The sequence below is a fragment of the Vipera ursinii genome (genome assembly GCF_947247035.1).
Source record: "Vipera ursinii genome assembly, chromosome: 3".
In the NCBI taxonomy this organism is placed as follows: domain Eukaryota; kingdom Metazoa; phylum Chordata; class Lepidosauria; order Squamata; family Viperidae; genus Vipera; species Vipera ursinii.
The window spans coordinates 121,406,745-121,423,920 of record NC_139516.1 but is presented as its reverse complement, the minus strand read 5'-3'; the positions used below and the strand labels follow the sequence as shown (position 1 = coordinate 121,423,920).

The 17,176-nt window shown below is 41.6% G+C and overlaps 1 protein-coding gene across 2 annotated transcripts in view; it reads right to left on the bottom strand.

Annotated features, from left to right (window-relative positions):
- SLC24A3 (solute carrier family 24 member 3) overlaps positions 1 to 17,176 on the bottom strand; it is a 197,260-nt gene that overhangs the window by 5,225 nt on the left and 174,859 nt on the right. For both annotated transcript variants that reach the window (XM_083358336.1, XM_083358337.1), the window contains exons 14-15: positions 16,072 to 16,186; positions 13,640 to 13,752 (exon numbers count right to left, since the gene is read on the bottom strand). In XM_083358336.1, coding sequence (XP_083214462.1) covers positions 13,640 to 13,752; positions 16,072 to 16,186 — 228 coding nt within the window. The remainder of the gene's footprint in view (positions 1 to 13,639; positions 13,753 to 16,071; positions 16,187 to 17,176) is intronic.

The window sequence follows — 17,176 nt, the reverse complement described above, 5'->3', positions numbered from 1 at the left end:
GATTTTATTTATTTATTTATTTATTTATTATATTTGTATACTGCCCTTCTCCCGAAGGACTCAGGGCGGTGAACAGGGCACTTATAAAAATACAGAATACAAAAATTAAAAGAGAATTAAATAGGAGCCCGAGCTAAAACGATAGATAGTAATATAAAAATCCGCAATAAAAACCCCAACACATCCCCCATCAGGCCAGGCCGACTTGTTCAAATAGATGGGTCTTCAGACCACGTCGGAAGGAGCGAAGGTCAGGTGCCATCCGGAGCTCAACCGGCAGCTGATTCCATAAGGCCGGGGCACCCACAGAGAAGGCCCTCCCCCTGGGGGCCACCAGCCGACATTCTCTGACCGGAGGCACCCTGAGGAGGCCCTCTCTGTGAGAACGCACAGGGCGGAGGGAAGTTGACGCCGGCAGCAGGTGATCCCAGAAGATGGATAAGCATAAATAAATAACTTTTTGTGATTGTGGTCTGAAAATTGGCACAGGTGCGAAGCTTGTCTCAACACCGCGATGAATTCTGTGGCCATCTTGCCGGGTTGTTGTACTCGCTGTTCAAAGGCATGCCTCCATGCTATCACTGACAGCTTCGTTTGGAAATGGTCGCTGAGCCGTTTCTTCAGGTCTGCGTAAGTAACAGACTCCAGCTGTGCCGGTGCGACTAAGTTCTCAGCGATGTCGAATGTCGCAGACCCGCAGACACATAGAAATGTTGCGGCCTTCAGGCCATCTTCAGCGACTTGGTTGGTGCAGACGTAGTTCTCTACTCTTGAAATGTAGGACGACCATCCCTCCGGGTGAGTGACATCAAATTCCTCAAGCTTTCCGACTTTCAACATGGTGGAAGTCTTCATGGCTCGTGTTTCACCTTGCCTCGTGCTGCTTCTCTTCGTAGGCCCTGAGACTGGTCCACAGGCTGGGGTGGTCGCTAGCGTGGCTTGCTAGGCTGACCGAGGGAGGGGGAACGGGGTCCCTGCCAGGCGCTTTGCTGGCCTCACCCCCTAGTGACTTCCAGCTCTTTTGAAGAAGCAGTATCCCACCTTCATCACCAGTGTTGTGTAGCTGGTTCTTTGTAGGCAATAAGCGAGATGAGAGGTTGCAAACAGGAACAGAACGGAAACAGAGGCTTCTGCGCAACTACTTATGCGGATAGCCACTAGGTGGTGGCCAATAGGTTTAAAGGAACTCATTCCCGCCCGAAATCATCCAATGATCTTCTTGGAGACAAGTCTGGCTTAGTCAGCGACTGTTACACAGACACACCAATTGAGCAACCTTAAGCATCATTCAAACAGATACGTGAAACAGTTCAAGTAAAATCCCAATACATTACAGATCTATCTACCCGTTTATTGAGCTTGGCTGCATAATCTTCTGTGCTACTGCTCCTATCTAGACTATGAATGAATGAATGAACCTTTATTGTCAAAGTGCAACGATGTATACATTGAGATTGGCTGAGCCTCCCTTCATGCCTCCCCCCAACCACAACTCACAGTGACAACAAACCCACCATCTTGTTACACCATGTGAGCTAACTGCACAACACACCGGCCTCGCAAGTCAGTCATACATAAAATTATAAAATTATTTCCCGTTCAAGATCCTAACAGCCCATGGATAAAAGCTGTTCTTCAGCCTGTTGGTATGGCTGGCTATACTCCTATATCTCCTACCCAATGGTAGGAGAGTAAAGAGATACTGACCAGGGTGTGAGTCGTCCCTAAGAATTTTCCTCACTCTTCCAAATTCATCCTCTACTTCTGCATTAATTTATTTTGCTTCCAATGGATATTTGTTTAGCTTCTTCAGTCAGTTTGCATTAAGATTGGTGTTGCCTTTTCCCAGACTAATTTAGATTCATTTGATGCAGATTACAGTACAGTGTTGCCTTCAGCTTGCATTTGGCTAAACTGCCAGTTTGGTGTGCATTACACAAGCATTCCAGATTTCCTGCTGGAAACTGCAATTATACGGAAAACCATGTTACATTTCCAGTATTTCACACTAGATTAGCATTCCCTTTGGGAGAATATAGTATAAGTACAACATGGACAGGACAAAAAGTTTAAAAAGAACTTTTTAAAATAAAACAAAATCCATCAATCAATGTACTGTAAGCTTGTTTGATTGCACTTCCCAATCATCTGGCAAAATCTGAAGAAAAGGATAGTTGATCATAGATCACAAGTAAAAGAAATCGCAATTTAAACTGCATCGCTACAGACGAACAAAATTACAGTGTAGAATGGGAGTGTAATTTGCATGGGTATCTTCTATAATACATCTGTCCATTTTGGGGTGGGCATCTTTGTTACTTAATGTCATATTCCATAACAGATAAAGGTAAAGGTTCCCCTGCACATGCGTGCTAGTCGTTTCCAACTCTAGGGGCTGGTGCTCATCTCCGTTTCAAAGCCGAAGAGCCAGCGCTTGTCCGAGGACGTCTCTGTGGTCATGTGGCCGGCATGACTAGACGACAAAGGCGCATGGAACGCTGTTACCTTCCCACTGTAGTGGTCCCTATTTTTCTACTTGCATTTTTACGCGCTGTCAAACTGCTAGGTTGGCAGAAGCTGGGACGAGTAACAGGCGCTCACTCTATTACGTGGCACTCGGGATTCAACCCACCAAACTGCCGACCTTCTGATCGACAAGCTCAAAAATCTTAAGATTTTATTGGATTTTCTTAGTGACATCGACTTTGCAGAAAGAGTACAAGCACACCTTTTTCAGGGAAAGTGTCCCATATTCTAAAATGGGAAGCGGCCTAGTCTAACCATGGGCTGATCCAGTACAGTCACCAGGAATTTTCCAGGATTTAAGACTGAGTCTCTCCTAGGACCTTCTTCTCGCAAAGCAGTGGGGCTATGCGAAATTCCAGCCTTTCCCTTCAGCTCTGAGAAACTGGCAGACATTCTGTGGGGAGTAGGAGTGGAGCCTGTAGGGAATGCCTTTTATCCTGGGGATGAGGAAAACATCTGTACTCAGCCAAACCTGGAGCTCATTTTGTCTGCACTTTGTTGGTCAGCTACTTCTTTCTTCAACTCACACAATACAACTCTGTTCATTACTTCAAATGGATACTGCACAAATGCTCTTATGCCCTGAGGGACGCAAACGTGCCTGGTTGCATATTCAGTTAAAAAGTGACAGTATCAGCAAGCAAATATGAGTGAGTGGGCGGCCCGTGCAAGAAGCCCATTGCAGTACAGAGGCCTAGCCTTAAAATGGAGCCATATTAAAGTCAGTTCAGTGAAGTGGTTAAAGTGCTGGCATAGAAACCAGGAGGCTCTGAGTTCTAGTTCAACCTTAGGCATGAAAGCCCGTTCGGTAACTTTGAATCAGTCACTCTTTCTCAGACCAGTTCATGTCACAGGATTATTGAGGTGGGGAAAATAGGAAAGAGTATTAGATATGTTTGCTGCCTCAGATTATTTATAAAAATAATAAAGGTGAGATTAAAAATATCTAAGTAATAATAGGATTAGGTCAACTTCTTTTACAAGGTATAAAATTGTTCCACCTGAGGCTAAAACCTGAAAAACTTAAGCCCAAAGAAGATGCCCAAGACTTAAAAAAGCATCTGGCATCAGCCAGAGATAGAATGGAGAACCACAAATGAGGATTAGATCAGGGGCTCTTGTGCAGTCAAGAAGGAGGTTAAGGAATTGTTAACTGTTCAGGGTTCATTTTGGAAGGGAAGTTGACTTCCAGTCAGATAAACAAGCAAATACTGTACTTACCATGTTTTCCTTCAGTAAGGTAATATGTTGTTGTTGTTAGTTGCAAAGTTGTGTCCGACCCATCATGGACAATGTTCCTCCAGGCCTTCCTGTCCTCTACCATCTTCTGAAGTCCATTTAGGCTCACGCCTACTGCTTCAGTGACTCCATCCAGCCACCTCATTCTCTGTCGTCCCCTTCTTCTCTTGCCCTCAATCTCTCTCAGCATTAGACTCTTCTCCAGTGAGTCCTTCCTTCTCATTAGGTGGCCAAAGTATTTGAGTTTCAACTTCAGGATCTGGCCTTCTAAAGAGCAGTCAGGGTTGATCTCCTCTAGGACTGACCGGTTTGATCGCCTTGCAGTCCAAAGGACTTGCAGGAGTCTTCTCCAGCATCATAGTTCAAAGGCTTCAATTCTTTGGTGCTCAGCCTTTCTTATGGTCCAACTTTCACTGCCATACTTTGCAACTGGGAAGACCATAGCCTTGACTATACACACTTTTGTTGGCATGGTGATGTCTCTGCTTTTTAGTGTGCTGTCTAGATTTGCCATGGCTGTCCTCCCCAGGAGCAAGTGTCTTTTAATTTCTTGGCTGCAGTCCCCATCTGTGTTGATCTTGGAGCCCAGGAAAATAAAATCTGTCACTACCTCCATTTCTTCCCCATCTATTTGCCAGGAATTGAGAGGGCCGGATGCCATGATCTTGGTTTTCTTAATGTTAAGTTTCAACCCAACTTTTGCACTCTCCTTCTTTACCAGCAACAAGAGGCTCTTTAGTTCCTCTTCACTTTCTGTCATTAGAGTGGTATCATCTGCATATCTTAGGTTGTTGATATTTCTCCCAGCAATCTTAATTCCAACTTTTGATTCATCTAGCCCTGCCTTTCTCATGATGTGCTCTGCATATAAGTTAAATAGGCAGGGTGACAGTATAAAGCCTTGCCGGACTCCTTTCCCAATTTTGAACCAATCAGTGGTTCTGTGCCCAGTTCTCACTTTTGCTTCTTGACCCGCACATGAGTTTCTCAAGAGATAAATAAGATGGTCTGGTACTCCCATCTCTTTAAGAACTTGCCACAGTTTGTTGTGATCCACACAATCAAAGGCTTTAGCATAGTCAATGAAGCAGAAATAGATGTTTTTCTGGAACTCCCTAGCTTTCTCCATGATCCAGCGTATGTTGGCAATTTGATCTCTAGTTCCTCTGCCTCTTCGAAATCCTGCCTGTACTTCTGGTAGTTCTCGATGTAATATAGGTAATATAGTACCACTCAGTTTAGCTTGCAGCCCACCCCAGAGTTTGCTGCATTGTTACACACAAGAAACTGTCATATCTTCACATTAGAATTCCCTACTATATACAAAAAGCATTGCTTTTCTAAGCACTTGCACACCACAGATCAACCCAAGCTTTGAGAGCAGGAGAAGTTCATGTAGAAATAAGAGACATGCAATCTTGAAGCTTTGCTTAATGGTGTATATATAAAGTGCCAATTTGGCCCAGTGGTTAAGGCACCAGGCTAGAAACCAGGGGGAGACTGTGAATTCTAGTCCTGCCTTTGCCATGAAAGCCAGCTGGGTGAATTGAGCCAGCCTAACTCACCTCACAGGGTTGTTGTTATGGGGAAAATAGGAGGAGGAAGGTGTATTGAATATCTACACTGCCTTGAGTTATTTGTAAAAATAAAAAGGGAAGGATATGAACAAACAAATAAATAAGGATTGGGCTAGGCAACAATTAAATTTCAAAGGGGAAAAGGTGATTCAAAGCAGGCCTATCATGCCGCAGAGCACCTTGTGAAATCAGGCATATCTTTTCTCAGGGCTCAGTGATGGATATGCATACTTACAAAAAAGAGGCAGCTTCTTTGAGGAATTGCCAGTTGGTGGAACATATGCACTCCAAATAACCTTTTCTTTTTTGAATCCAGATCACTGTGCAGCCCAACCATACCCTCCCCCCAAAGCCACCCACCCCGAAGCACCAATAAATTGCATTTTCCCATCAAAAACATTACACCCTACATTTCCATTTTGAGAAACCATCACCACCACCACTCAGCATTTGCTGTTGAACTGCTTGGAATGTTTTGAAAAATCGTAATGATTTTAGATATAATCCTGAGTTAGGAAACATGACACATTCTTGCCTTTGCTTTTACACTTGCTGGCTAGCTTCCCTGCCTGTCACTGCTAGCACTGTTCGCTAAACAGGAAAGGTCTTTTCAGATAAAATAGGCCACATGGTGATAACTTGTTTTATTGCTTATCTTGGCTTCAAGAACAGTTAGGGACTAGTTCTTAAATTGAAAGAGCTGAATCAGGGCATCATGGCTAATGGGCTATTGCTCCCTTTGCAGATGCCTATGATGTTCTTGAACACTTATCCTTACTTTTGGCAATCAAATACTTTCTTAATTGCACTTTTTATTCGGCTGCTCCCTCTGTGTCTATGCACGCATCTATGTTCACATTTGCAGGGATTTACTGTACACTGACAAACCCTAGCTAGAAGATAGGAGAACTACCTAGGACAGTGATGGCGAACCTTTTAGAGACTGAGTCTCCAAACTGCAACCCAAAACCCACTTATGTATTGTCGGGTGCCAGGTGGGCGTGGCCCAATGGGTGGGCGTGGCCCAATGGGTGGGGATGGCTGCGGTGGTAACAGGAGACTGGGTGGGACTAAAAAGTTCAATCAATCGATTCCAACTTTGTGAGATCTTTTTTTTTTCCTGTGAGAAGTTGAAATTGATTGAACCTTTTTTTTTGCACATGGTGGCGGAGGCCTAAAACAAAAAGGTTTTATAAAACCCAGCTGAAGGCCTAGGACTGGGGGGATGGTGCGCATGCCCACAGAGAGGGCTCTGCGTGCCACCTGTGGCACGTGTGCCATAGGTTTGCCACCACGGACCTAGGAGAAAGGCTAGAGGAGCATGCTAGTATTTCAATAGCAATACCAACAGCACTTAGACTTACATACCACCCCATAGTGCTTTACCGTACTCCCTGGGCAGTTTACAATGTCAGCATATTGCCCCCAGCAGTCTCGTTTTATCGACCTCAAAAGGATCGAAAGCTGAGTCAACCTTGAGCCTGTCAGGATTGAACTCCTGGCTGTGGGCGGTTTGCCTGCAATACTACATTCTAACCACAGCACCACCCGGGCTGAAAACTATTTTTGCAAAGGGTTTTTCTCCCCCAAAAAGTGCCTTTGGATGGGCACAGTTCATTTTTCCTGCCTCTTATATAATATACACACATACAACCTGACTCTTATGAGTACATCAGTTTCTATGAGTGGAACACTATACCTATTTATGTAAAAGCAATCTTACTTAAGACATATTTTTAATCATAATGTATAGGCCTGCACTCTCAGCTTTTCGACACTAGACAACCTGCAACATGTTGGGTCATCCTGTCAGAAGTATTTCCATTGCCATAAACAGAGAAACAGAATGACCGTAGGCGGGCAAAACAGACGTGACTTCCAACTTTCTGCTGGCTTCCCCATTGGCTTTCCTTATAGGAAGCTGTCAGGGAGTGTTGGAAATAAGAACCACATGACCGCAGCCGACCACCTTGGCACAGTGATGCAGCAGTATGGCAGTACTGAAGGAGCCACAACTATGCCAAATTTCCGTCCCATGGGAATAATGGGTCGCGGATTTTTGATGAATTTTCTAAGTGAGCCCATTTCAGGTATATTGTTTCAAAATCTGTTCTCCTATGAAACACTATTTTGCCCCATTAGTGGAGATCAATAAACAGACATGTGAGTTTCTGTGGTATACAGGTTAAGGCATCAGAGTGATAATTAGTAAACTGTTAGTAAACTATCCTGGATGAAGGGTCCCTGGACCTTTAAAAGTTTTCAGAAACAAGACATTTCCCAACAAAAGAGACAGATTCCCCTTAGTCACCTTAGTAGTAACAGATGTGTATAGTTTTGTACTTGGCTCTATTCCAGTATACACATGATCTAACTGGAACTTCAGTGGGATCATAACACATAGTTAGAAATAAAGTCTGCTGGGACAGCACATTTAAACTCCAGCTGTTTAGAACTGAAGATAGTTAAAAAGAAAGATTTCGGTATTACTCAGGGTATGTAAATGCATTTCATATTTTCCTTCTAGAAAAACAGTTATGCGGTGTCAATTTCACATGTTGCTTTAAAAAGAGTCCACGACTATGTAATCAATATTTACAATCCATCAAGTTAGGTGAAAAAAAAAATCCACTTTCAAGCCTCTAAAAAAGTTAAACAATCCTATTTTGAATCAATCTGTTTTTTTTTTCTGGAGCCATATAAATATCAGGAGAATGTCCAAGAAACACAATTATTTCCCAGACATACTTCTAACTAGTATTTGTTGGCTTGCTTTTATTTTCTTTAGGTTACCCAAATATTTTTAATGGCAAGCCGCCATTGTTTCAGAGGGCTCAGGGCATCTCTAGCAGACAAATCTTCTTCTAAAGGTGATGGGATGGCTTCCAGATTTTAGTTACTCAGCTGGGCTCACAGATGTACAGAAAGAGAGAAGAAGAAAAGCATTCATCTGTCACCACAAAATAACTGAGGATTAAAGTTCGTGCCCTGCAAACAATGCATTTCTTGTTCGTTCAACAGAAGGACTTTCTTCCTAGTTTGTAAAGTTGTTCTTTGCCTAATGAGCAATTAAGATAAAATCTTTCTGCATCGAAGTAATGCTCAATAGTATTGCATCAGTATCAACCCTTCCTTATTTTGCCTTCAAAAGCAGTAAGCACATGAGGGCTGGAGGACGCAGAGGCAAGACAAAAAGTAAAAAATAATACAAAATACAGAAATATCATAGAAATATTAGAGAGGATATGGTTTAAGACTTTGATTTTCATCTAGCATTGCTATACCATTAGTTGGGCACAATAACAAAAAAATGCATCTAGGATATTTTTATATTCTTACAGGGCAGCCTAATCCAATGCAGGATCACGGCATGAAAGGGCCAAGAAATCACATTTCTTCTTGCTGAATGTAAGTTCTTAGAGTCTCTTTAATGAATAAAGCAGGCAAATTTCCCTAGAGAAATTCACTGGGAGTGTTGCAACTGAAGACTTTGCAGCTTTTCCATGTACTTGGTTTATAGTCTCAGCTGCCCACAATGGCATTACAGCTGTGTTTCCTGGAACAAAGATTGGATTTCTTGGGGCAAGAAAGCCTCTTGGCACATTTCTCAAAAAAAAAAAGAAAAGCTGACAAACAAAAGATAGTTATCCCTGGCTAAGGTGTTGGCAAGATGTACTTCTGTGCATCCGCAGTGTCACACTGGGAGAAAAGTCCAGTGGTTGGGGGGATCTATGAGGAACCAGGAAATGCACACAAAGAATAATGTAAGAAAAATGAAAGAGGAACCAGTATCCCAATAGCTCCCCCTTCTGGCTGTAGCATACTTCATTGTCACTACCAGTACATCATTGCTTCCTCTTCTCACAACAGACAAAGGATTGCGTACAAAAGCACTAGCTGTGTCAAGAAAGCAATATTTAAGCACCAGCCATTAGGAAGCTGATTTGCAGGTTAAGTCCTCTTGAGATTTGACCAGGAAATCAGTTACACGCAGAGAGGAAAAGGCTCCCCTTTCCCCCCTCCCAGATTATGATAGGTGAACATTTATTCAGTAGAAATAGCAATACCACTTAGACTTATATAGCACTTTGCAACAACAACAACAACAACAACAACAACACATTATTTGCCTATTGCCCCCCCCATCTGAGCCCTCATTTTAATAATCTTGGAAGGATGGAAGGCTGAGTCAACCTTGACCCCTATCCGGATCGAACTCCAGGCTGTGGGCAGAGTTTGCCTGCCATACTGCATTCTAACCACTGCACCACCGGGGCTCCTAAGCCCTCTTTTCCTTCTTAGTGGGCAGTCTTTTAGATGGGGGCTGCTCCGTGGAGTTTCCATTTCTCACAGGATGGGAAGGGGGAAAATTCCCTTCATAAATTTCACTAAATAAACAGATGAGTTTACAATACAATGAGTTCAGAACAAGCTGACTCCAGTTCCCTCGCATGGAGAGTAAAAATAAGGAAATGGAAAGAGCAGCATTCTTTGCTTTCTATTTCTGCTGCCGCACTTGACTCAGGGAAGATGAGGACCTGTTGCTAAAGCCAAAACCAACCTATTTGCAGGCCGTACATAAAATAATAGAATTATAAAATCGGGAGGAGCCATTTCAGGCCTCAGGTCTAACCTCCGATCAGTACAGTTAAAACCATCCTTGACAGACAACTGTCACAATTATGCTTGAATTCATCTGCCAAAGAGAGGGCTGCCAGCTCTGTCAGTAATTGGCCTGTTAAATTTGGTGTTGCAGATGAAAAGTTCCCCCTGCCAACTTCCATTGCAGCACCTCCTTTCTTGGATCTGGCAAACTTTTCTTCCTCTGGCGTACTCTGAGGTGTCTGAATTATGTGCCTACCTGTTTGTTCCTTCTGTGCCATTTGGGGAGCGGGGGGGGGGGGAAGTAGAGAGGAAAGTGCCTGATGCTTCCTGTTCAATCTGCTTTTGCCATTGTTGTTTTCATTGCCGTAACTAACCATATAAATGCATTAGTAGTGGTTTGGTACCAAATTACCCTCATTAAAGAGTTTTATGTTTCCACGAAACTCCAAAGGTTAGTATACACAGATGCTACATCCCTACTCTTTCTTTCCCTCTTCTGCTTGCTTCTCTCTACGAGGACATCTCTGTTCTCTCTTTCTTGAATCGTTGAAAGCAAAATACAAATACACCCATAGAGATAAAACAAATTTAAAGCTGAAATGAACTTAATGAAAGTGTGTGCCAAACTCCTGTAATGTACATTAATATTAGCAGGTATTGCAATGCTGCTACAAGAAGGCTTGCCCTGAAATCTGGTAATATGATCGCATCTGGAATACTCAGAGTGAAACCAATGACTATGACCTAGAAAAATAAAATGAATTGCCAAGTTGCTTAAGCTAATACATACAATGCTATCTGACCCTCTCTCAGTAATAGGGCTGCATTGTTAAAGGTTGTTATGGATAAAAGGTTTTCCCTCCTTTCTTGGATCTGGCATTTTTTCTTCCTCTGGCACAAGCTGAAAAGTGTCTGAAGGTTAGCACGGTCTATTCCAGTTCTTTTGACTCTCCGAACTTGGAACTTGCTTCAAAAATCTGGCAGGTAGCCCTCACGCAGGATCTCAGGATGCGACTTCAGGCCCCAGTTCATTTTCACTCCTGTTTATTAAAGTACAGGTAGTCCTCAACTTATAGTAGTTCATTCAGTGACCATTCGAAATTACAGTGGGACTGAAAAAAGTGACCTATGATCCTTTTTTCATACTTATGACCTTTCCAGCATCCCCATGGTCACGTGATAAAAATTTGGAAGCTTGGCAACTGGTTCATATTTATGACGGTTGCGCTGTCCTGGGGTCATGTGATCACCTTTTGTGACCTTCTGACAAGCAAAGTGAATGGGGAAGCCAGATTCACTTAACAACTGTGTTACTAACTTAACAACTGCAGGGATTCACTTAACAACTGTGGCAAGCAAGGTCGTAAAATGGGGCAACACTCACTTAACAACTGTCTCAATTAGCAACAGAAATGTTGGGCTCAGTTGTGGTTGTAAGTCGAGGACTACCTGTACACCATCTGTAAAAAAGTTTACATTTTCTCTTAGTCCTTTTTCAGATTGTATGACTTTGGTACCATCTAGTGGTTATCCAGATTTTTGCAGCCCCAAATCTGGTTGCTCTACTTTATTAAATGTAGCACAGAATGTAATGACGAACTCAATTATGTTACAGTCATTATAGTTACAGAATATAAATTTCACTTCCCATTATAGTCCAGTTTAAGCTGTCCATTAGATATGGATTTTAACTTCATTTATTTTGCATTTAGCAAATCTTACTTATCCCTAAATAGGTCAGTTCAAATTGATGCTGATTATTCTTTTCTAGCTGTACTGCTCTCAAAGACACACTCATTTTCATTATGTCTTACATTTCCTGTATTTGTTTATTACCTAACTATATTTATATAGGACTATACCAAGGATTATATAGGACTATACCAAGCAAAGTGTAAGTGTCCAAGGTCTCATTGCACAAAAGAATTACTTGTAGCCAGAGAAATACAGAGAAATTAGCAAACAGGCTCAGAAGTCAAAAGCAAAACCAGCTCAAGACTCAGACAAGGGTCTGGAGATCAAAATGTAAGATCCAAGCAGAAAAAAGGAGAGTGCGCTGACTGTTGGATAATCAGTGTTGACAAATTAACACAACTAAGATAGCCATTCACTGAAGAGTTAATCTTAACCAAACCCAAGTTCTTGCAGCAGCTACTATTTCATCTATACTCAGCTAGTGTTCAGGTCTAATTGTAAGGTTATCTAACCACACTGGATTACTCTCAAGTTTCTCTCATCTTCACAATGCTCTCCCTTTCTTTTTGCCAGGGACCATTCTTGGGACTGCATTAGTGGGTCTAAACCAGAGATAGGCAACCTCGGCTCTTTTATGAGTCATGGACTTCAACTCCCAGAATTCCTGAATCAGCAGCTGACTCAGGAATTCTGGGAGTTGAAGTCCATGACTCATAAAAGAGCCGAGGTTGCCTACCCCTGGTCTAAACCAATTCATAATGCAGTGGGATTATCTGATTTTTCTTCTTCCTCTCAGAAAGCTGCTATGCCAGGGCGGGGCACTTTTACATTGGATGGATAGTGAACATCCAGTTCCACAGCAGCAAAACAATCAGTGTTTTGAGTCTATAAAGTAGCTTGCTCCCATTTGTTTCCTTTCCTATTTTGACTGCTTGGATACTAGCTTTTGTACCCCTAGAGCTTGGTAAACAGATTTGTTTTGTTTTGACTTCTTGACATGTGACTCTGAAAACAGCTCTTATTTTCTTTCTTGTAAACCAGTTATAAATATAACAACACAGGTATTGCAGAATAGCACTGGATGTGAAATGATGCTTGTGTAAGTATATAGTTTAAGTCCATTGAACAGGATCTTGGAACTTGGACTGAAGCAGGTTTCCAAGATGCCTACCAGTATATGGAGAGTAGGCATTATGACTTATAATAGTTTGCAACCTATTTTCTGTAACTTGTTATTCTCTTAATATTTCAGTGTTATCAATATTATTTTTATGTTGCTACATTCCAGCACCTTAGCTTTATGAGGTATTTGAAGGGAACATGGTAATTCCGGCATTATTATGCTAAAAAATATTATTACTTCACATACTGTAGGTGTAGTCATTCTGGTCCACTTAAGGTGACAGAAACCTCTAACTATTACCAATCCGTAGATTCCTATTTCTGTGCACATCCACATCATTCTAGATCAGGCATGTCCTGCCTTTTGGCCTGCTGGGTCTGTACTGAGTGTGGAGGAATTGTCTTGAGTCACATATAAATAACAAAGTTCGGGTTTTTTGGGGTGGTGGTGGTGGTCTTGTGGGATCACATTACTAACTGTCCAGGGCAGCAAGTAGCCCATGTCTGCAGGTTGGACATGCTTATCTAGATGACACCATTTTATGCTTCTCATATAATTCTCTCCCCACCCCCTTCCCTTTTAATTTTCTTATTGAAACCAAGAAATCTAAGCTGCTCAAAAGTCTATTTGGATTGGGATAGTAAATAATGATACCAAGAGGTAAACTTTTTAGTTATGTAGAGAAGGTGTATAGAGAAACTACCAGTTTTAATTGTATCCATGCCACAGGTAGTATTCCTTGCTAACGGTAAGGCGGTACCAGTCAAAATTGTTATCCACCTTAATTCTTAATTTCTTCTGAGTTTTCCTCATGTCTAGAAAGTTATCTTCCATCTCATGCCCTTGAATTCATTCAGCCAAATGTATAACTTACAACAGAGCCATAGTTTACTGCTAGAGTCTGTAGAGACCATGGAAGGCCAAGGCCAACTAGAATATCAAAGACATTGCTTCCGATGGAGTTAGAAACGGCCATGTCACCCATTCCTGCAACACAAGAAAGTAAATAAGTCAGAATTACCACAAAACAGAGCTACTGAAGCAAATTCCTAAATCTGTAGCTGGGGATTGCCTTTATTAGGACCAGCTAAGATGTTGTAAAGCATGTGTAAACTTTCTTCAGAACAAAGTATAAACAGAAGTTAAGAAATGGAGAAATTACCACTGCAATATTATTACAGAGACATTTAAAAAGCCTTCCTGTTCATCCTGTTTTTGTCATTGTTTTCATTAGCATAACTTAGAATGCAGCAAAAGTAGTTTGCTACAAATTGCTCTCAATTAAGTGTTTAAAGTGGAGTTTCACATGAAACTGCAGCCTGAAGAGTATACAATGGCTATAGCCCTACCGTTCTTTCCTTTCTTCTCCTTTCTTCTCTCTGAGAGAGGTATTGTCTATTTGGTTGTTCCCAATTTTCTAGAGAATCTGTTCTTTTTTTTTTGTTTTTGAGTCACTGACAACAACATACAAATGCAGCAGAGAGAGAACAGATTTAAAGATGAAATGAGCTCAATGAAACCATGTGCCGAACTACTGTATTGTATTTTAATACTAATAGATATAATAAAGTATTTAATAATTCCTGGTAAAGATAAGTATTTTGATTTATAAAATGAAAATAATAATGATACAATGCTGAGTTACTTTCACTTGAGTTACATTGGTAGGGAATACCAATAAATGCAATCATCACTGTATCCTAAATACAATGATAACTGTACCAATGATAATAATTACACGTAAAGTCCTCCATGGCATAGGACCTGGTTACCTAAGGGCCTGCCCTTTTCCCATTGTTCTGCCTGTCTGATACATTCAGGCAGAGTGGATGTGTTCCAGGTCTCCTCTTTTCAATGTTGTCATCTTACAGGACCAAGGAAACGTGCTTGCTCTGACGCAGCCCCCACCCTCTGGAATAGCATCCCTCCACAGATGCTGAGGCCCAGATGGCACTCTCCCTCCTGGGGCTCTGAAAAGCTTTTAAACCTGGCTTTAGTGATCCGGGCTGCCTTGTTTTACTTTATGTTTGTTTTGATTTAGCAATGTCCAATGAAGCTAAATCTAACAACAATACTCTCCCTGGCTCCATCCAGTTGCCATCCATTACTGCCCCCCTTCCCATTTCTCAATGTGGCTTTTGATTTGAAAAAAGCTGTTGACTCTAAAGGATTAAAGAATGATTAAAGAAAAGCTTCATCCTGTCTAGCATTTTAAACCCCCCCCCCAAAAGAGTAACTCTTCTACAGCATTTGTGAGAAGCAATTAATACTGAAAAGGTATATCTCTTCTTAACTCAAAGGTAACAATTGGCAATCAGGGTCATAAACCTGTCCTCCGTAAGTTATTGTCATCCCCTGTCTTGCAGTAAAACATTCTCTGAGTTAGATGCACACAACCGTATGTGAAAATGAAAAGAAAAGAAGCATGTCAGGAGGGGTCTAGGCCCTTTAGGCTCCCACCATTGGCCACGCCCACTTCACCTTTGTCCATCTGCCTCAGTCCAGTTCCAGCCAGCTTTCCCCCTCCGCTGGCCCTCCCCTGCCATTCTCCCTGGCCAATGGGCACCTGGCTGAAGAGTGAGGGGCGAAGGGCCAGGAGCCCATTGGCCAGGGAGAATGATGTGCAATGCCTCAGTTTACCAGCATCACATTCTTTGCCCTGTGCTGCATCAGAGGAATATTACGTCTTCGGCATAATACATGTAGTGTTGTAGAGATGGCAAAGTCTAGAACCCTCCAATTTAGAGATTAGACCAATACATTTAAGATTGGGATAGGTGAGCAAAAATGTAAAGTGGATGAGGCTGTGATTTTCAGCAGTTATGCTCAGAAAGTGCTCTGAGGGCTGCAAAAAGAGAGAGAAAGAAAATGAAAAGAAAAAATACCCTGTAAACCGCCCTGAGTCCTTCGGGAAAGGGCGGTATATACATTTAAATAAATAAATAAATAAATAAAAAAGAGGATGGAATTATAAAGGAAGAAGAAAAGGAAGAGGTGTGGCCCTATATTTCAGATTGTCATCCGTGTAATCCATCATAACATACCTATGGTGGAAAATCAAAAAGAGATGGGAAAGAGAAAGAAAAGGGCGTCCAAGTCTAAAGACATTCCCTATCCTTCTTCAGTTATTTTTTTTTTTTGGCTCTCTATCTGAAAAGAGACTACTCTTTTCCATATTATGAATATATACTCTCTATTGTAGTAATTGTTATTTCTTTACCCCAAAGCAGAATTAAAGAATGCCTTTTAAATATCTTCAAGAACTCTATAATATTCATATATATATAAAACAAATTACAAACATACCTTGTCGTGCCACAATAAGGCTTGCCATGCAATCTGGTACACTGGTTCCAGCTGCCAGAAATGTGATCCCCATGATCACATCTGGAATACCCAAAGTGAAACCAATGATTGTGACCTAGAAAAATAAAATGAATTGTCAGGTTGCTTAAACACATATCTACATTGCCATTTGGTTTTCAATGAGGTGTTCTGTGGATGGAGACACTTTAGGTTTTCCCACTGATCATCATGTGGCTACAATTAATTTCTGCAGGAACAGTAGTACTTATTAGACTACTCTGGCTGAAAAAGTTATTAGATCCAATTGGATTCCAACAAGCCTGTGCTGCAACTGGTTTGGGTGATATTACTGTATGGATGAAACCTAGAATAGGGAGCATGCAAGCATTCCCAACAATTGTTACTGAGTGCACTTTCTGGTCTGCTGCAGTATACAGAAAGAACTTAGGTACTAACGTGGTAAGGCAGATGGAGGAAAAACAGAATTTAAGAAGGACAGCTTAAAAACCACTTCATGGCTTGTGAAAGGAGAAGAATCTTCACTGCAGGCAATGACCAGCCCATAACCAAGACTTGTACTATAGTGATGTAGTGCAAATAAGCATGGGTGGGTGGGTGGTGTTTTTTCTGTACATAAGGTACTCACAACCTTATGATCTGCTAAGCTGTTTCAGGTTGTATGTGACTGACTTGCACTCCCGTTTCTTCTTCCCAAAATTGTTTTAGAGAATATCAAGAAGCTTGTACTACTTTTAAGGAGTTATTTTGCTGACAAAATATGATATATTCAGATTAACTGGATGCCATCTTTCATATAGTTAACAATGAGGGTGTTTAATAGCTAACAATAGTTAGATTTAATCAGTTTCAATTGTGATGCTTGAATCACTGTCTCCTTAGAGCAGGGGTATTAAAGGGCCAGCTTGTGCACCAGATGCATCGTATGGAGGCCATACATGTCACATGATGCGGTGAATGTGACACCCGTGCCTTAGAGGATATGCTGTATAACTAGTCCCATGGATCTTTGCTCAACTTCATTTGTAATTTCTACCTGAGAGTAAAGATGTCTTATTTAGTGAGATAAATGCTTCTCAGAGCACAA